We start from the raw sequence: 21331 nt of genomic DNA on the forward strand, positions 1-21331 counted from the left end.
ACCGCATAGCTACATGATTTATTTTTAAAATTTTATTTTTACAAATAAAAATTAAAATATGAAATTTTTATTTACAAAAGAAAAAATTTGGGATGGAGGTACTCCCTCCGTCCCCTTTTACATGTCCACTTTAAAAAAAAATTGTCCCAAATTATTTGTCCACTTCTCTTTTCAAAGCAACTTTTTGTATGTTTTTTCAAAAAATAACAACTTCCAATGTTTGATCAGCATATATATATATACACAATTCTATCTAGTACTAATTCATTACATTTATTAGAGACATGTATGAAAACAAGATATCCAACTAACATTTTCTTAAGATGCCTTATTTTTTCAAAAGTGACAAGTAAAAGGGGAAAGAGGGAGTGTATTTTCATAGACAAAATTTCCAATACGCTGATGAAAGTAAGTGTCCACATTAGAATCCAGAGGTGTTCGAGAACTGTAGTGATATAGACGGTTCTGTATCCTCCCCTTTTCAATCAATGGATGGTTTAATTGAGTATACTACTTTCTCAAATTTATGAGTTATAACTTATAAGACAGAAGATAAACTCAACCAATAATGCGACACATTCATTACTGCCGAACACATTCTCTAAAAATCAAAAGGGGCAACCGAAATATAGTTGGCAAACCAGTAAAATGCTACAAAAATTGTTCTATTTGTCAATTCTCACTTCTCAGCTTACAAGATAATCACAGAGAAGACTTAAAATGGGTCCAACTGACAATGGTGTTGATTGCAAATAATAAAACTGATTGCAAGCTTCACAATCTAAAGAAGATGCATCATGTGAAACACGACCAAAACGAGAATGCACAATAACCCTTTATATGCTGCCATGTATATTCATTTAGCTCAAGACTTTGCTTGCATATTTTTGGCAATAGAGGGCAGCCATCTCTCACCCCTGATCTTTTTTAGTTCTGCAACTCTTTCTTCCTCTTTTTTGACAGCTGCTTTTCTAGCTGCATCTCTGGCTTCCATTTTGGCTAATGATTTCTGACAAGCATCCTTTGCTGCAGTTAATATTTTCATTCCATCAACTGTGACAGACTCGACCTGGTGCTTAAACTGTAAGGCATCATTTTGGCAAATATGTCATAATTTGTTAAAGACAATTACAGAATGTAATGCATTGATTGGTAAGAATGACCAACCTTTTTTGATTTTTCATCCAATTCTTTCCCTGGGACAATTCTTGGTCTTCTCCTTGGCCCTTGACATTCACCTGGAAATGTGTATAAAACATCACTCTTAAGTGCAACTTGGAGAACAATTGTGCACCAAAGAAGGTGAAACCAACATATACATTCTGCAGTCATGTTCTGAACCAAACCTTATGGTAATTTATATATGCAATGTTGTACAATTTGATTTGACGTGGAACTATTGGTGTACTCCAAATACCTATGAGTGTGATTGTTAATAAAAAAAAATATATATTTATTCTTTTATTATTAAAAGACGTTGACTGATATTAAATTGAGATTTATTCTATCTTGGTTTGTGTTCCATGCAACTCTTCTCTTCTTTAGTTGAGAAATCCTAAGAGTAGTGGTTCTTCTTCAGTTGGATCACCTGAAAGGCTTGTGGGGTTTCTGTGGTTAATCCATAAATGACAACCATTTTATTCTTTTTCAGTTTGTCCTGAATCAAAGTGGTACTAAAGCGGGTAGTGGTTCTTCTGTTGTTGGATCACCTGAAGGGCTTGTGGGTTTTCTGCGGTTAATCCATAATTATCAACCTTTTTAATTGTATTTCACTTTATCCTGAATCAAAGTGGTATCGAAGCTTAGGTTCTTCTGTTGCTAAATCACCTTGAGGGCTTATGGATTTTCAGCTGTTATGGACATAATTATTAATCTTCTTTTATTGTTTTTTAGTTTATCCTTAATCAAACAGTTATCAGAGCTTAGGTTAATTAATCAATTAATTTTGTGAGAGCTTTAGGGTGTAAAGAAAAAAAAGAGAGTTACTCTTCACGATCACTATTCACTATAACTATTCATCCGGCACCATTTAGTGTACTGCGGCTGCATCTCTTTCCTAACCACCCAGAAAAAGAATGTTCTAAAGAAATCCAACAAAGAAAAGAATTGTACATTACAAAATAACATAAAAACTCGCATGAGAACCAGCCAAGTATGAGCTTAACATTTTTAATGCATAGACCACACATAAGAACTCATTTTAAGTGACTCTATGATTTATCGGGGCATCACTAATGGTGCGACTAGCGTAGTAAATTACTTTTGGCACCTTATCTATTTGTTGTCTAGAAACAACTCCTATGGTTGTGTCAGAAGCATCACGCATAACAAATGGAAGTCCCAATCAGGAGGTAGGAGGGACGATGCGGTGAACTTAAGAAGCTAGTTTGGTGTTTAGGTACAGTGGTCCGAATTTTGAGTTGACAGCTCCAAACATGCAAATGAAACGGAAACATCATTCTAAACTACGTTAAAAATTATATACCGGAGACATGCTTGAACTGATAAATACACTAGGAGCTCTACCTTTACCCCCTTTTCATGCAAGACAGATTATTTAATTACTACTGATATTAAATTAAATTTAGTTCATAAAATTTATATCTTATATATACAAAAGCAGTTGGAATATCGTGAGACAGACATATATACTAGAGCAATTAGACATTGTAAGACGCATATCATTTTTTCTGAACGTGTTGAGCTTACAACAATAGATACTTACTGGCATGATCAAACACTATGCCAACAGGGGCATCCTTAAACAATCTAACTCCACCTCCATCGATCTTGGAATCATTATCAGCATCATGAGTAGGATCACTCACTATCTCAATGCTCTTTCCTAATATCTTATCAAGTAGTTCTTGAGCCTGCCAAGATACCATCAATAGTAATGGCTTAGAGGCAAATTATGAAAATAGCATTAAAACAAATTAACAAACAATATTATAAAATTACAGTTCCTGTTGTAGTACTAAACTGTAAATGCAATACCTCATAAGATATGACTCTTTTTAGTTTATATAACTCCAAAGATTTATTTCAAACTATCTAGCAGCTTAATCTGAACTTAATTCTAAAATTTCAAGATAGTTAAAAAAACAAAAATTTGTATTCAAGTATATTAATGTTTAAACTCAAATATCTAAATGATGAAATTCCGGTTGATAAAAAAACAGACCACAGTACAGTATATGTAAAGCAGTAAAGTACTGAAGCTAAGTGCAGGCTGGTTGTTAGCAGTTCATTGAGAATAATCAAATCATAGTCCTATGCACAAACATACCTAACTATACTTGCATTCTTTAAAGAACAATCTAATCCCTTCAATATAAGATCGGAATTGCCAAGGGTCGTGACGATAACTGACAACATATAAGATCCTTATGTTAGAGTCCACTGCCTTCCAAACCTACAAATTATGCCACTGTGGACTCATATATGAACAATATACACATAACCTTGATTCCAAGAGCTACAAATATCTATTATGCGAAGATGAATAAACTTAATCAACAAAAGACCAGTGTCTACTGATATTCTGCCCATCATAACTATTTTGATAAAAGAGAACTATCTCTAATATCAAGATTGTGACTATCGCAAGAAAATAACAATCAAAAGATCATATATAAGTCAAGCCTGTACATATAATTCAAATTTAACCACAACGACAACAGTACTACAATTCGCAGCCACGACATGTTTCATATGGAAGGCCAATAAATTGGTTATATTCTACAAAATTTATAAGCACTCTCTCAATTTCAGTTCAAATCCAAATTTTTTTTGACAAACATCACCACACAAATGCTCGAGTTCGCTCGAATAATTAAAATTGTTTAAAGTCAGATTAAGTGAGGAGCTAGTCAGCGGAGCCTATTCGAATTCAAAATGCCACTACTCGAGTAAACAAACTACAAATTCGCCTAATAAGCTAATATATTAAAAACAAGAAATGTAATTAGTGACCTTGAGTTGATAGCGTTTGATGTCTTTGTGATTAGTGGTGGTGCTGCTACTTCTTTTTGTTGTGGGGACGTCACCGTTGGAAGTAGATTTAGCGAGACCGTTATTAGTTCCGGCGACGGAATCTATTGCGGCTTTCCATTCTGCGTCACCGTCTTCCTCGCCGCTGCTGCTACTACTATCCCCCATTCCGGCGGTAAAATAAACAGAAATATATGTGGGTTTTTTTTATGCTTGTTTGTTTCCGGCTTTCCGCTGTAAATTAGGAGTACTACAGACCCGGTAGAAGACGGGCCAATTTGTTTTGTAACGCCTCCAGGCCCGGTCCAGATGGCTGTTTTTCTTTTTCCCCTATTCTAATACATGAGAGACTTATGAAAAAAATAGAAATATAAAAATAATGTCAAAAAACTTAACTTGCAAGAACCTCGGCTAAAAGGTGATGTGACATATTATAGATAAAAAAAATTTAGCCAACAACTCGAAAAACTAATACATCAACCATACCGAGCTATTGTCTATAATTTTAGCCAAGGATGGCTAAATTTGTCGAACCTCTACAGGTCTGTAAGAAATCTGTAGGAAGATTGCACATCATTTATTACTATATTGAACTGATATATTCTATTTTAACAATCTAAAATATTAATAATATACTATTTTTAAATTATAGCCAACCAATATAGGCAATACCATTAAAGCAAAATGTCTTACAGGTTCAGCAAATTTTACATAATGTGTTAAAGATCTCATTTAGACAATGATTATAGCCAACACCGTTGAAGATCCTCTAATAAACTAATCTCTTTGTATTAGTTATATTTCTCAAACCTCAACATATTTGTAATGGAAATGATAATAATTGTGAGAAATCTTTGACATATTGAAGTGCAATATTTTATATATAAAAATCTAAAATATTTTAAATATATTATTTTAAATATAATTAATATTTTCAAAACACAATAAAAATAACAAATTTTACCCAAAAAATATGTTACGCGTACAAATTATCCGACCAATTTTGGTCAAGTGAGTTTGAGATGAGAAAAAGCAAGACTCATGAAAATATAAAAGAAAGTAGCGGTAACTGAGGAATAGTAATTCGGCGGATAAAAGTAGATTCTGAAATTAGGGGGGAGATATATGTTCGAAGCTAGGGCTATCAAATTGCACACAAGATAAATTACATATCTGAAGTGTCCAAGCAGAATTGAAGCCTGAAGCTATTTGATTGCATCATAACATCTCAATTAGATTGGAAGCTCTGCTGATTACATCTATCTAGAGCAATGGGGAAGAAACAACACAGCAAAGATCGCATGTACTTAACCAAGACGGAGTGGGCCACTGAATGGGGCGGTGCTAAATCCAAAGAACTCCGCACTCCTTTCAAACGCCTCCCCTTCTATTGTTGCGCGTATGCTCTCTCTCTCTCTCTCTCTCTCTCTCTCTCTCTCTCTCTCTCTCTCTCTCTCTCCCCCCCCTCCCTCCCTCCCTCTCTCTCTCTCTCTCTCTCTCTCTCTCTCTCTCTCTCTCTCTCCTTTCCCCTGTGAATTGAATTGAGCTAATATAACTCTCTCTCTCCCTCTCCTTCTCTCTCCTCGATTAGAACTAATATAATTTCATATTTATTGATGCAGTCTCACCTTTACACCGTTCGAGGATCCAGTGTGCACGGCTGATGGCAGTGTTTTTGATATCATGTTTGTTACTTACTCTCCCGTTGCAAATTTATTAGTTTTTTGTATTAATTAGCTTGGACTTTTAATAGCACTGTGTAGATATTAATAAATAATTATGGCATATTGTGGTGTGTGTAGGCACATACGCCCCTATATCAGGAAGTACGGGAAGCATCCTGTTACTGGTGCGCCGCTTAAAAATGAGGACCTTATTACACTTAATTTCCATAAGAATTCCGATGGTAAGAGTTTCTCAAGATTCATCATGTCTGAATTGTCATCCCACAATTTTATTGATTAGAGCAATTGGATGGACAACTTATGCACACTGTTAAATTTTTGTTCCGTTCTTACACATTATGTTAAGTATCAATTATGTTACATATTTTATTCTGATCAGGATAGGAAAGTTCTCATTCTTAGATATACCACTTTCATTGGTGAGGGGAGAGAAAACAGTCATAAAAAACTGATAGTTGAAAATTTTAAAATTTGTAAATCAAACCGAATTACAACTGTTATTTGAAGTTTGAACCAAAGACCAAACAAAGTTCGGTTGGTTTGGTTTATGTTTAAACAGATTACTTCCAGAAACTTGGGATAAGAAACAACATCACACTAGCTCGCTTAATCCTAACTAATTCTTAAAAAGCTAAACTGAACTGACTCAAGTTCGATAAATCAATGAAAAACAAATTAAATTGCCAAGCTCAGAAAACCTAGCTGAATTAGATAGTTGGGTTTTGGTTCGATTTTGCTCACTCTCTGAATCAGCTGGTATGAATCTCAGTGATATCTGTATGAAGGAATTCCGTTTGAAGAACACTGTTCTACGGCTTATAGGTGGTCTGTGGTCAAGAAGGTACTTAGCTCTTAGTGTTCTAGACTGTATCTATGTTGCAGGAAGAGTTTGAGACTGAATTATAAACAAAATATCCTGTACCTCAAGAGTTTCTGCAAGGAATCGTCAAGTCCCTGCCAATATTGTGTACTTATGCTAGGAGGAAAGTTAAGGACAAGATCGAAATTCACAGTCAGGAGTCGTCAGGTAGGTGAAGGGCAGTTTGGGGAATAGAAAGTTGGTGAGGTTAAAAAAGAGAGAAAGGGGTTAATAATGGGGCATCTGGGATGTTGTATTTAGTAGTTGAATGAAATCTAGAGGTCACCGCTGTTTGAACTGTGGTTAAATTTAGAAGCTAAATGCATATCTGAGTAAAACAAATTTTAGTATTCATTTATTTTGTAATGGTTGTGTTCAAGTAGAGTGGCTTAGTTTAATTCATGACATTTCCTAATTGCAAAAGAGGGAATAAACTATGGATCGCAAGGTCACAACACATAAACAAGGACTCAAAATGAATTATACTTGATGAAAATAAACCAGTAGAATTCTTAAAAGTTATTCGACTCGTTTACACCCTAGTATCTGTTAGAACTTTGTGTACCCTGTATGTTATATTCATTGCCAAAAATTGGTGACTCTATATTCTCTGTTCCCTGAAAACCTAATTGCATTCTCATGACTGTTCAGTTTATGTATCTGGCTTTCCTTGGACGTGTCTAAATTGGAGGCTCTATAATGTAAAATTTTATCATGAATTGATCAGTTGTAACAGTACTCTCTTTTTTTGTAGGCGAGTTTCATTGCCCAGTTTTGGACAAGGTTTTTACAGAATTTACACACATAGTTGCAATAAAGACAACGGGAAACGTGTTTTGCTATGAGGTTTGTGTTATTAGTTATTAGAAACATTTGTTTTTTTTTTTTGGCTGTCTGCTGCAATCTGTTGTTAAGCTTGCTGTTCTGACCCAAATGTATCTGACGCACAGGCCATCAAAGAATTGAATCTAAAAACTAAGAACTGGAAGGAGCTTCTCACCGATGAACCTTTTAAGAGAGAAGATATTATAACAATTCAGGTACGTGGCAAAACTAATAGTTACATTATATGTTCTGATTGAAATGGGGAAATGTGTGTAATTCATTAGACCATCTTTTTGTTTCTTTTAACCTATAATAAAGTGCATTTATATAAAACATAAATTGGGGTTAATGCTCAGAAGTATGTACTCGCCTAAGTTAGGTGAGTACAAGTGATTTCTAATGTAAATGCAGGGGGGACATTTGTGTAATTTAAAAGATTTGATCAAATAATTACAAACCTGCCACTAATTTGTACTACGTACTTAGATAACATACCTAAGTACGTACTTAGGAGCATTTTTCCCAAACAAATTTACAGGGAATGCGAAAATAATATAAGAATATATGTTTTCATGCAGGCATTTTAAATATTGGAAGTAAACAAGTGTTGTAATTTACAACTCAAAGTGGTATACATAAAGTTTTTCTTAATCTACAAGATTACCAAAATGGGCATATATTTCAGCAGGGTTGTAGAATATATTTCTTGGAATATCACTGAGTTATACTCTTACATATATCATTGTGTTATACTCTTATATATCTCACTGTGTTATACTCTTATATTCAACATTTCTACGCAGAATCCGAATGCAATTGACAGCAAAGTTCTCTTGGATTTTGATCACATAAAGAAAAGTTTGAAGGTCGACGATGAAGGTGATAAATGAATCTATCCTCGTAAACATTAATTTAGAAATCTTTTCCTCAACATTTGATAGTGACTATTTTCAATGCAGAAATAAAGAAGATGGAGTCAGATCCAACATATAACATTAATGCGACCGGAGATATTAAGCAGATGCTTAAGGAGCTTGGAACTGACAATGGAAAGAAACTTTCATTACATGGTGGGGGTGGGGAAAAGGCTCAAAATGAAAGGGCTGCTGCTCTTGAATCCATTCTAGCTGCTAGATCACGTATCAAGGACGACTCAGGATCAAAAAAAAGTGGCGAGTTCAAGGTCCAAACAGGTTACAGTATTGTAGATGCTGCATCTGCTTCTGTACATGGAAGAAGTGCAGCTGCTGCAAAAGCTGCTCCAAGTGATAAAACTGCTGCTCGGATTGCTATGCACAAGGCTGGTGATAGAACTCCTGTTAATGCAAAGCTGGTAAGTCCCTTCCCCCACTCCATCCTCTCCCTAGCATTATTTAACTGACAGCCTGACAAAATATACATGTTTAGTATTAAACCACATGCATGACTTTTCAAAGCTTGCAACATATCTGCATAAAAAACAAATTGTACACACCAGGCTCACCTCCATGATTTAGGTTCTTAATTTTGCTAGTTATTCTTTGGATAGCGGTTCTCTAGATCATTGTAATAATGCTCCTCATCATATTTTTCTTGGCAGAATAATTTTCTTATAGCCTTATTATTTCCAGTTGTGCATGTTATATAAGCTATGCTAATATTCATGATTCATTTATGCCTTTTGTACTGCTTTAGGTGAAGAGCAGTTATACTACTGGTGCTGCTTCAAGATCCTTCACATCCACTTCTTATGATCCTGTCACAGTAAATGAATATGAATATGTTAATGTTGAAAAGAACCCTAAGAAGAAAGGTTATGTTCAATTGCATACGACACATGGTGATTTGAACATTGAGCTTCACTGTGATATAACTCCCAGGGCATGTGAGAACTTCATAACATTATGTGAGAGAGGCTATTATGATGGCGTGTCTTTTCACAGGAGTATAAGGTATCTTATTGATAATTTTGAAATTGGTAGATATCTATAGCATGCAATAATGTTATATCAGTATATCACTAATGCTATCTTTCAATTTTATAATGTGCAGGAACTTTATGATCCAAGGCGGTGATCCTACTGGCACTGGAAAAGGAGGAGAATCTATATGGGGAAAGCCCTTTAAAGATGAAGTAAACTCCAAGTTGCTTCACTCTGGAAGAGGCGTTGTTAGCATGGCAAACAGTGGTCCACATACAAATGGTTCACAATTTTTCATCTTGTACAAGTCTGCCACTCATCTGAACTACAAACATACAGTTTTCGGTGGAGTTGTAGGAGGCTTAACAACTCTATCGACTATGGAGAAGGTTCCTGTTGATGACGACGATCGTCCTTTGGTTAGTTATTTACGTACTTATTTCTGTTCTGTTCTTCCTAGAACTCATGTTTATAAAAATTATGCTAGGAAATCAAATTGACACTTGTGGTATTGTGTTTCCTATAAAATCGTATAACTGAATTGTTTGGTAGAACCTATATCCTCAAATTAGAAACACATGGGTTGCTCTAGAAGTTTGGCGAGTTTATACAGATTATGTAGGATTCTGCTGTAGAAATCCTTTATGTAAAGAACATGAAAAGGTAACCTGAATATATCATTTCTGTATGGAAGAAGTATAGCTGCAGACAATGGCTTTATGTTATTATCACTATTATTATTATTATTATTATTCTTTTTTAGCATCAAAATGTTCAGGTCACATACGAAGACATTTTTGTTAATTGCAACTACTCCTATGTGTGTGCATCGTATGAATTTTTCTGCCTAATTTATAGTATGTCTATTGCGGGATTTATGTAAAGTTCCCTTTCTTTGGTGCATTCACTGATGACTGAACTGTAACCCTTGCCTAATGAGTGGTAATTTGTTAATATTCAACGTGAATATGGGTATTTGCTTAATAAATGTTTATGTAAACACTTGTTTAGGCTTTTTCACTCTATCCTATCCCGCGATATATTTTCATTTATTTATGTTTGCAGGTTTCCAGTTTCCATTACAGGGTGTTTAGTTTATGCTAAATGCAATATGTTAAGAGCACTGATTTACTGGCTCCGTTTCTGCTTGCTTGTGCAGGAAGAAATCAAGATAAATAGTGTCACGGTGTTTGTTAATCCATATGCCGAACTTGATGAAGAAGAGGAAAAGAAGGCTATTGAGGAAAAAGAAAAAGAAGCAGAGGATGAAGATAAAGTTAGTGTTTTAGTAAAATGTAGTTTTGTTCACTCGTAGTGGGTGGAAAACTTTGTCTGTTGTTACTTACCCATCCTCTTTTTACATTTCAGGATAAGCTTGGGTCATGGTTTAGCAATCCAGGCACGGGAACAACTGAAACTGGAGTTGGTGGAGGTGGTGTTGGTAAATACTTGAAGACACGTGATCCTCCGGCTAAATCTAAACCCCCTATTGACACTGATCTAGATACAGTTTCTGTAACAAAGAAAAGAAAATTGGGTGTTAAAGGTAACGAACTAAAAGACTTCTCTGCATGGTAGGTTTTCTTTGGATGTGACAATCGTTCACGTCTGGTGGGGAATGTTGTGTGCACACCTCAAGACAGTCCACTAACTTGTACATCTGGGGATTTCTGTAGCCTATTTACTATAAAATTTTGTTTTAAAGGCGTTTATGATAATCTGGGCAAGTGTTCAGAAATCATGTACCACAACAAATTTGTTCGTCCAACCAAAAACCTGATGATTCATGGTCTTTCTTGTTGTATATTATGCCGGAGGAATGAAATAACATTGGTTTGAGGCTTTTAGCAACAATTTTTGTGCGTTGTTGATTTGTAGTTGACTTGGTGCAATTGACTTTAATATAATCCAATGTGCAAAATACTGATGCACGTCTGGAGAGGGACCTGGCCAGTGTATTGACACTGACATGGCATCACTGAAGTTTTACAAAAAAGATTTTTGTTAGAAAAAGTATTTATGGTAGTAAGTTCTTAATTTTGATATTTCTGGATGATTTTTTATATCTATATATTTTGGATGTATTTTTTGACTATGCAATGCCCCCAAGTCTAAATGAGGATTCTATTATAATGATATGCCTCCCATATAATATTATAAAAATATTTTTTAACAATCTTATTTACTATCGAATTATACTATTTAAGTGAAATAATAAATTATAAATTTTGATTAGTATATCTACAAGTAATAAACTAAACAAACACCGAAATTACCCGTGTGAAAATCGTTGAAATTGCACTGGAAAATGACAGGGCTTGAGGCCCAGTAGTTGATGAGACAATGTAAAGCCCAAAGAAGACAAGGTTTGATCCATGTCCCTTTAAACCTATGACACCAACTATTTGACTTACTTTGTCGGCCCGACCTGCTGACAGAACAGAAAGTGCACATCACGAACCAATGTACATCAATTTCGCTGCGCCGTCATCCACTCCCCTCCCCACGCGCGTAAGCCCCCATCTAATCACGAATCTCTCCTCTCATTGGTCCACCTCACCACATTCCAGCTTAATTTAGCCTGGCATCTTCGTAAATAAATCCAACTCCGAGGGCAATTTGAACTTCACCCTTTGTCTCCTGTGCCAATCATTCATTCGTTTTCCTCATCTCATCTTACTTGTATACCGTATACGTATAGGAAATATAACTCGACACACAGATAAAAAGAGGGTAGTTTTAATTTTAATATTGCTGTATAGAGGGATCGATCTGCAGATCGCTCTCTCTTGATTTTTCTTGATTTTTCAACAATGGGTTTATGGGAAGCTCTTCTTAATTGGCTCAGAAGGTTTGCTTTTTCTTTTCCTCTGTTTTTTCATACATTCACATGAATTACAATCTTGTTTTTTTTTTTAATTTTTTTAATATTGTCTTGTTGATTATGGGTTTTTGGTGTATAAATTTGTATATATGAGCTACCAGGATTAGGGTTTTTGTTGATTTTGTCATACATTAAGTTGGAATTTAAATAAAGCAACCTGCTTTTTTTTTTTTTTGGATTAAAGTTTTAGCTTTGCTGAGATTTTGGTATGAATAGATTTTGTATTTTGTGTGAATTAATGGAGATGTCTACAGAACTATTAATCAGAGAAGAATATAGCTGGTTAAATTATATGTGTTCCAACTATACAATTGTTCGATTTTTGTCTGTATTTATACACATCAGTCGGCTAGTATCTGTGTTTAGGTTGTGAATTTCAGGGCTGAATCAGATTTATAAATACAAAGCTAGATTTAGCTGAGAGGCACTTGTTAATTCATATTTTTTTTCAGTGATTCTTATTTCTAGATTACTGCTCTCCTGATTGTGTCACTACTATTAATCTGTGCCCACAATTTCCTAGCTCAGAATCCTTAGAAAATATTTGTCTATACCTGTTGTTTTGATAACTCAACGGGACTTCTAAGAAATTAAGAGGGCTATGATGGTGTTTGCTCGTTTAAGAATTTAGCTACATTGCTAACACGCTTGCGTGAACTGATCCCAATGTAAAATAGCAGCACAGTCATTGGACATTTGAAGATTACAAAATTTTGGACCAATATCTATGATTATGTGCATATAGCATATGTATTGATATCTAATATGGGAACTTGATATGGAAATGAATTTTACTAATAATTTCTGGTTAGTAGCTCACTGCGACTACATGAGCAGTTTATGATGACAAACTCTTGGAGATTTATTATCATTTTGTACCTCTTTTCATCTGTATATGTTAAACATAATTAACAATATAATCCTGTGAAAATGCATGGTCTCATTAATAATCACTATGCTTTGCAGCCTCTTTTTTAAGCAAGAGATGGAGCTTTCTCTGATAGGGCTTCAAAATGCTGGAAAAACTTCACTTGTTAATGTTGTTGCGGTAATATTGAAGTTCACGTGTCTTTTGATGAATTCTATTTATATTTGTCATGAGACTAATGATGTGTTTATTGTACTGATTTTCAATTCTTTGGTCTTTTGCAATGCTGGTGGCCTGCTGTTTGTTTTTAGACTGGTGGATATAGCGAAGACATGATTCCTACAGTAAGTTAAACTCCCTAAGTCGGCTTATGCTAGCAGTTTCCAACGAGTCGTTACTTTTATTTTCTCTACTTCACTGCCTATGGTATCTGGCTGATAATGTTGTACTATACTACTATCTTATGCTGAGGGTGACTAAGCATAACTTAATACCATGATTTTCAGGTTGGATTTAATATGCGGAAGGTAACTAAAGGAAATGTCACAATCAAGTTGTGGGATCTTGGAGGTCAACCCCGATTCCGTAGCATGTGGGAGAGATATTGTCGTGCAGTTTCTGCTATAGTGTATGCAGCTTTACCTCCTGCTAATTGACTTTAGTGACTTGCAATGCTATATATAAATATAATTATGTCTGAAACCCATTTTTTCTTTTTAGTACATTGGCTAATTGTTCCCTCTTTTTTATCTTTGGATTTGTGTTGCTTACAAAAATATCTTACAATAGGGTCAGAACAAGTAAATGCATTCCAGAAAATAATTAGGCTCGGGACAATAGATTCTCAAATTATAACAGTTGCAGAAGTTGATGAAAAATGATTTAGATGTGCAGAAGTTCAATGGTTGTTATTTTTTTCATCATTATCTGTAAATTCTTAGAGCCTTACTGAGCAACTGCTGCTGCCTCTCTGTTGTTTATTTTTGCGTCTTTGGTAATAGTTTGGACCACTGACTTCATTAGTGTGTTACTAGGGGAGTGTTTGATTTTTAGGAAGAGTAATTGCCTTCTCAATTCAGCCACATCTTTTGACTCTTCTACGTTAGTATCTAAATGAATGTTGCTCGTCATTGTTAAAGTATAAGATTATAATTGTTCTAAAAATGGCTCTCCTAGTCCTGGATCAGCATGCATCATCTAATGCAATAGTTCACAATATCAAATAGGAATATTTTATACTTGAATGATAAATTACAATCTCATGAAATATATACACGTATATGAAATAATAACAATTTTATTGAACTTCCTTGGGCAGCACTTGTTTCATTCTTATCCATAAATGCATTACGACTTGACTAAAACTTTCATCTTGTCTGCAGTTATGTTGTTGATGCTGCTGATCCTGATAACCTCAGTGTATCCAAAAGCGAACTCCATGATTTGCTAAGCAAAGCATCACTTGCTGGTATCCCTCTGCTAGTGTTAGGAAACAAGATTGATAAAGCTGGAGCACTCTCTAAGCAGGCTTTGACAGATCAGATGTGAGTGAAGATAATTCTGATTCCCCTCCTCTGTTCTTTGATATATGTAGAATTTTTGTCGTTTCTTTTCGTGTACTTATATTTTGTTGTGATGGTATTTACTGTATCCAGGGGGTTGAAATCCATTACTGATAGAGAAGTATGCTGCTACATGATCTCGTGCAAGAACTCGACCAACATTGACTCAGTCATTGAATGGCTCGTTAAGCATTCCAAATCAAAGAGCTAAGCAAACTAGCCCATCCATCTGGGCATTTGGGTTGTGACTTTCGATATTTCTGGAAGTTGAGGTTTTTGGGCTGTGTTGGTTAGAGTTGTTTGGATTTGGCTTTGTTATGTCTCTTCTACTTCCTTCTGAGCTGCTGTGTATTGTATGTACATTTAAGATGTTGACTTATTATACTTCCTGATTGATGATGATATTTCATTAGATTGTCTGATGGTTTTCTTGAGGTTTCTTCCAGACAACTTTTTGAGTTTAATCCGAACTAAAGTCTAACCATAACATATGTAATTCAAGTAGTATGCTGTATGCCAACCTACTAAAACTTGAATTCTTCTTCCATAAACTTGAATTCTCGTGAATCAGGATGTTAGCATATCCAATTCTGCATCTTCTTGTACAAGTTACACCGGTGCTGTCCAGAATTATATAAGGGGCCGTTTGAAAACATGGATTGGGTTTGAAATGATTTTTATACTAATATTTGAATGTGTGGATTTCAAATTAAATCCAAATCCAAAATCAGAATTTCATTTGAAATTCTGTTCCCAAACGGGCCATATTTGTATTAACTCAATTTTAAAGCTTTTGACGAATTGAAACTTCAAGATGAATCGAAATTTCCTTTGTTAACTAATTAATCTGTACTTTGTTTTATCATAGTATGTATCAATACTATTTAGTCTCAATATAATGCAGAAAATATATTTTTTAATTCAGATAAATTGTTATTCTTTGTAAATGAATAAATCCAGTAGTTTTAAATTATTAATAACATAGTTTGTTTGTATTTTTAATTCAGAAAAATCATTATTCTTTATGAATTAAAAGGATTTCGATATAAATAATTATAAGTTTTAGTTTTATTAGTTGTGATCATTCTCTTCTGTATAATAGTAGAGAAAATTAAGAGAGGAAAAAAAAATTAATTTACAGTTCTGGTCATTGGCATATAATTATAATAAACTGATTTTTTTTAAATCTTTAATTAGAAATCAAAAAAGAAAAGAAAAAAGAAATCAATACCCCCGACCCGACCCAAGTCCATGTTCTCTTCTCTTAGGTTTAACAAGAACCCTCCTCAGTCTTCAATCTTCACCAAGAATCAAATTGAGCAGATCCCAATCGCATTTTCTTGAAAAACCCTCGAACCCAAGAACCCCTATATCTTAGTGCACTCATTTTCTTCTCAAAGATTCAATCTTTATAGCTTGTGTATCATTTATACATACAAATATACACACAAAATGACCTCCTCAATAGCTTCTAAACTCCCCTCAAAAACCCTATCAAGACTCCTCCTTTTCACTCGCAAAACCCCTCTTTGCCAACCCTTTTGCACCCTCACTAAAGCCCAAGCGCAAACCCAGAAACTCGAAAGAATTGCTGATGAGCTTCTCAGTCTCAGCAAGCTTGAGCTACATGATTACAACATTCTAATGCGACACAAGATGGGTCTTAATAAATATGGGCCTGCTGCTGTTGGTCTTCAATCCGGGTCTGGTTCCGCTGGGCCTGCTACTGAGGTTAAGGCTGCGGCTGAAAAAATGGTTTTTGATGTGAAGCTTGAGAAATTTGATGCAGCTGCTAAAATCAAGATTATTAAGGAAGTTAGGGCTTTTACTGATTTGGGTCTTAAGGATGCTAAAGATTTGGTTGAGAAAGCGCCGGTTGTGGTTAAGAAAGGGTTGACAAAGGAAGAAGCCGAGGCAATTTCTGAGAAGCTCAAGGCACTGGGTGCTACTGTGGTATTGGAATGACATTTTTGTTTTATTATATTTCTAGTATGTTTATGTTATTGGAATAATTCACAAGTTCCTTAGTAGAAGTCACTATTTTCGAAAATTTGATGTTTTGTGGATATGCAAATGTGATCGATTTTCTATGGATGAGTTTAAGTTGTTTTCAATGGCAAATGCATTTAGTACTTCTTGACAATTACTCTTGCTCCATTTAAGTTGTTTTGTGTGCAATCAATTCAGTATTAGTTATAGTAGAAATTTCTTAGTCCTTGAACTCTGAACTCGTATTCCAAATTGAGTGCAATGGGCATGAATTTGGGGTTTTGCTTAATGAAGTTGTATCTATCACTACCAGGATGGGTTATTTGTTACAGAGTTGTTTATTTAAAGCAATATGTTAATATTAATAATGTGTTTTTTTGGTTTAAAATTTTGAACTGCTAAATATGAATTAACCGAGATAAGTGAGTTAAAAAATATAACAAAAATAAAATAATGATAATAATAATGTCTATGATATGATAAATTGAGTATATAGTATTGTGTACAAACAGAGTAAGGATGAAACATGAAATAGTATAATGTTCACAATACCTACATTTTTACCCGAAAACCAGCCCCTGTGTTGCCTAGTTCCCCACGAACTAGCTTCGTTCCCTGCACCAGAGTTAGCTATGGACCATACGTACACGTATGCATTGAATTGAATATAGAAGGGTCACACAAGTATTTGGCAATAATCCCGATCTTTTATCACCTCAACATCACTACAAAGATCCTCAATGAATTTACTGTTTGCCTTTAGCAATCTGTGCCTATTACTTAATCAACTCTGTGAGACTAGATTCTCTCAAGGACTATCTCCCCATGTACATGCCCATATGTTTACATATGCCTACCATCTATATATATAGAATGACATATGTTGGATCCGAGCTAGAAGTCATCTTCCAATCCATTTCCAAGTATGATTCAAACTGCCAAAAAACTAGCCCGAGCACCTATAAACTGGCTTGAGCACCTTTTCAATTGAGGCTAGAAGTCAGCCCTCAGCGTCGGTCTGGTGTCTGATTCCTGTTCGGGCTAGGACTTAGGCCTTAGCGCCTGCTTGGCATCCATTTCCTAATCGGGGCAGGAATCAGGCCTTAGCGCCTGCCCATGGCCTGCTTCCTACTCAAGCTAGGAAATAAGCCGAGGCGCCTGTCCAGTGTCCTAGGAGTCCTTGACGCCCAATCAACTTAGCCTCATCTTGCTCTCAGATTCCCACTAGAACTTGGTCTCTTGTTCTGCCAGCATCTTAGTCTTTCGCCTTGCATAATCAAAATTCAAAGCCCACAAAACTCTAGTCTCCATGGCCAACATTCGCCTTAGCTGCCTAACTTGGCCCTTGTTAGACTCCAGCGTTCACTCTAAGAGTCAGGGGTCTAACACCTACATACATGCTTATGTGACTGAAATGAGTAAACATGATAAGTTCCACACAAATATGTGGTAGGAGGGATCAACGGATGCACATAGATGCCTATTAATGTTAGTGTCTGATGACTAAGCATAGATAGGGTAAATAGATGCCTGATATTTTTCATACATAAAAAGAGATCATAGCTATAAAAACAGAGAATTTAAAAGAATTTCCCAATATTGAATCAGCAAGTTCTTTAAGAAAATTTAAGCTTCAATTGTTCCAGAAGTGCAGAGAAGGAGTTTATTACTTGAGACAGATTCAGTCCAGGTAGCAGAGTTCAAAGCTTTATGCACTCAAACATTTTATATTTCAATCATCTCTTACCTCCTAATACAAGGGAGGCAAAGGTTGCGTTGACATGGCGTAAGTTGATTATTAATAAGTACTTTATTCTTCAATCTTCATTAGTTTCCAGAGAAATGATTGCAGCAGTAAGCAAATATTTGATTTGTCCTGCTTTGCCATGCTCTGCAATCTGCATGGTTAGATGAGGCCACATAAACTTGTCTTTCCTAATCTCTGTAGTTAGGATTCCAACCGTAGGTCACATCAAATTTTTTGGTGCCAATAAAAGCCTTCTAGAGCTGAGGGAAGATTCAGTTCAGACAGCCATTTTCGGATAGCTACAATGGTAAGCTGGCATTTCTATACTTGGATCGACCTTATGCATCTACAAGCAACTGTTCTGTACTATTTGATATTATATGCCAAGTTAAATTGGTAATCTGATTTTAAGGAAAGGGTACAGAAGCTAAATAGAAAAGCCTTTAATATTGTACGACATAGTTGCTTGATGAAGAAAATTGACGGGCAGATGTTTTCGCCAAAAAGTCTGTCACATCAGTCGTTGCTGTCATAGAATACGAACTTTTACCTTGTGCTGGCATTTCAATCATTCTGACTTATTTGTCTGTCTCTCAAAAGAAATCTCTGGAGAATTTCTTTATCCTTCTACTCAGCTTAAATAAATGACCTTTGATTTTATACAGAATTTCTTGGTTGAACTTTTAGCAGTGGTGTGTGGACAACTGGAAAAAGAAAAGTGAAAAATTTTCATTACTTACATTGAAACTAAAACAAATCTCTTATCAAATAGAATACAAAGAAAATTTCCAGTGATCAAAGTTATAGAGTGATATGAGCCAAAAACAAAGAGAACAATAAATTTCTGATTTCATGGTGAAATGTGTGGTTCTGTGCGTACAGCAAAGGTATGTATGTATATGATTTGAGTTTGATAGATGGGCAAAGATTCAAGTGACCCAGATGATGCTGATGCTCTGTTTCTTGAGACTTGAAATTGATCCTTCTGGTCGATATGGTTGGGTTGGTAATACTATACGGGTTATACAACTCACAGTTTCTTGGCCGTTGGATGTATATCCAGCGGCCAGGATCGTATTAAATTTTTAGTATGTCCAGCGCTTTTTTAGTGCTGGACGGGAATTCCCATGTCCAGCGCTAAAAAAGCGCTGGACATATTAAAATTTTAATATGATCCTGGCTGCTGGATATGCATCCAACGGTCCAGAAACTGTGAGTTGTTTAACTCGTCCACAACAATCGATTGCTGTGGACCGCTGCCCATACTATACTTACACACACTAATTTGACACACGTACAAACTGTAGTCTTGCTTTTACTTGTGTATATTTTTATGATCACGACATTCAAACACTTAGCCACTGCTAAAACTGTAGTCTTGCTTTTGCTTGCATCGACATATTATTTAAGAAAAGTGGTATTGGGGTTGTAACTGGAACTCACATTTTATGTTATTGTTTAAGGAATGATTTAGGAGTATCATCGGAAATGCTCTCTGTGCCTCTGAACAGACAAGAACAACTCTTCCATACCCTCTTGTATACTGTGTTTCACTGTAATTATTCTGCGGTGCATTTCTAACTTGCTAAATATGCTCTGTGAGCCTGTACCGCACATGATGTGAACTCTTAACATATCTAGTTCGGTTATTAAATCATAGTGCACTTTTTATTTACAAGACCCATTTCATATATCAGGGGTGTAAGAAACTCTGCATCATAAAAAGAGTCCAAACATTAAGTTCCTACACGGAATCATATATTATTATTAATGGGATTAGAAAAATTTGATATATTTTAAAGAGTCCTCAACAATTAAGTTAACCGGTGAGTTCTTTAGTAGGACACTGAGCTAGTTGGTAAAAACAAAGAAGTAAAAAGACAGAAACCACACATATCGGAAAATGACACTCTTTGTACGACGTTAAGAGTCTATTCATTTCGCCTCTTAACTTGAGATTTGAGGAGAATGAGTAAAAAAAATTGCTTCAAGAGACCTTTAGTGCCTCTTTAAATCACTAAGAGCCTCTTATTTTTCTCTCCTCTCTCCAAAGTTAAGAGCCACCATATAGCTCTTAACTTAATTTTTCACAATAAAAAATTCTTTCACTCCAGTTCACCTCCACCTTTCCCTCTCTTTTTGTTTTATAGTGGAGCCCAATATGAATAAAATATAAAATAGAGAAGAGATATAGAGAATATTGTTGGATTATACACTCTTAACTTTGTACTAAATTGTTAAGAGCCACATTATTTATATTATATTTAGGAGTCAACTATGAGGCTCTTGGAGATGCTCACAGTCGAGTTTAAGTGCAATTCATTTTTTCGATTTTGGGAAAAGAAATAGTTTAGAAGGACTTAAAAAATTTGTTTGGAAGGACTTGAAAAATTAGAATAGTCATCAAAAATTTGGTAGAATAGTTTCATAAATATTAAAATTTTTGAGATGTAAAGACAAAATTAGTCTAAGTTCATCAATAATATGTGAATCAAAGGAATGATATAAGTTTCTATTTTTTTTTTCATATTAAGTCCGCACACTTATAGGAAAATTATATTCTTGGAGGAGTTGATGGTAGTACTAGTTTATAAGGTGGAATTCACTTTTTAGACTTGGGGAAAATAGTTGATAATAACTTAAAAGGTTAGAACATGGGTGAAAAATTGAAAGAATCAAATTTCGTAAATATTATAAATTGTGAAAATCTCGAAGAATAAAACTCCATAAATATTAAAAATTTTGAAATTTATAATCAAAGTTAGTCCGAATTCATTAATAATATGTGAATCAAGCAAGTGATACGAATTTTTTATTCTTTTATATTAACTCTTTCTTTGAATTGAATTATCAAGTTTTACAACATGTTACTTCAAATGTTACATCTCTTATGTACTTTTAGATGTTCCCCATATATTTTCTTGGCACTACAAACTAAGTTGAACAACCTCCCTAAATATGCAAGGGACTCATATTGAGCCTCGATGGTTAAACCACATTGATACATGAGGGGTATGT

General features: G+C 34.9%; 4 protein-coding genes across 4 annotated transcripts; 3 read left to right on the top strand and 1 right to left on the bottom strand.

The window, feature by feature from the left end:
- Nucleotides 1-553: 553 nt before the first annotated feature.
- On the bottom strand, nucleotides 554-4245 carry LOC108193986 (uncharacterized). Its single transcript, XM_017360857.2, has 4 exons — nucleotides 3976-4245; nucleotides 2726-2873; nucleotides 1168-1238; nucleotides 554-1081 (listed from the first exon to the last, which is right to left on the bottom strand). Exons 1-4 carry the CDS (start codon nucleotides 4159-4161, stop codon nucleotides 866-868), a joined length of 621 nt encoding a protein of 206 aa, XP_017216346.1. The 5' UTR covers nucleotides 4162-4245; the 3' UTR covers nucleotides 554-865.
- Nucleotides 4246-5074: 829 nt separating this feature from the next.
- Nucleotides 5075-11117, top strand: LOC108193219 (peptidyl-prolyl cis-trans isomerase CYP65). Its single transcript, XM_017359790.2, has 11 exons — nucleotides 5075-5392; nucleotides 5616-5678; nucleotides 5796-5899; nucleotides 7292-7383; nucleotides 7488-7577; nucleotides 8166-8241; nucleotides 8322-8695; nucleotides 9037-9293; nucleotides 9394-9682; nucleotides 10423-10539; nucleotides 10632-11117. The coding sequence occupies exons 1-11, from the start codon at nucleotides 5265-5267 to the stop codon at nucleotides 10839-10841; spliced, it is 1800 nt and encodes a 599-aa protein (XP_017215279.1). The 5' UTR covers nucleotides 5075-5264; the 3' UTR covers nucleotides 10842-11117.
- Nucleotides 11118-11891: 774 nt separating this feature from the next.
- Nucleotides 11892-15011, top strand: LOC108193681 (ADP-ribosylation factor-like protein 8b). Its single transcript, XM_017360450.2, has 6 exons — nucleotides 11892-12114; nucleotides 13114-13195; nucleotides 13327-13359; nucleotides 13522-13643; nucleotides 14398-14559; nucleotides 14671-15011. The coding sequence occupies exons 1-6, from the start codon at nucleotides 12077-12079 to the stop codon at nucleotides 14786-14788; spliced, it is 555 nt and encodes a 184-aa protein (XP_017215939.1). The 5' UTR covers nucleotides 11892-12076; the 3' UTR covers nucleotides 14789-15011.
- An 827-nt stretch (nucleotides 15012-15838) lies between these two features.
- Nucleotides 15839-16698, top strand: LOC108195195 (uncharacterized). The gene has a single exon (XM_017362148.2). The coding sequence runs from the start codon at nucleotides 16030-16032 to the stop codon at nucleotides 16540-16542; it is 513 nt and encodes a 170-aa protein (XP_017217637.1). The 5' UTR covers nucleotides 15839-16029; the 3' UTR covers nucleotides 16543-16698.
- The last annotated feature ends 4633 nt before the right edge of the window (nucleotides 16699-21331 follow it).

This window comes from Daucus carota, chromosome 7 (genome assembly GCF_001625215.2).
Source record: "Daucus carota subsp. sativus chromosome 7, DH1 v3.0, whole genome shotgun sequence".
Lineage (NCBI taxonomy): Eukaryota > Viridiplantae > Streptophyta > Magnoliopsida > Apiales > Apiaceae > Daucus > Daucus carota.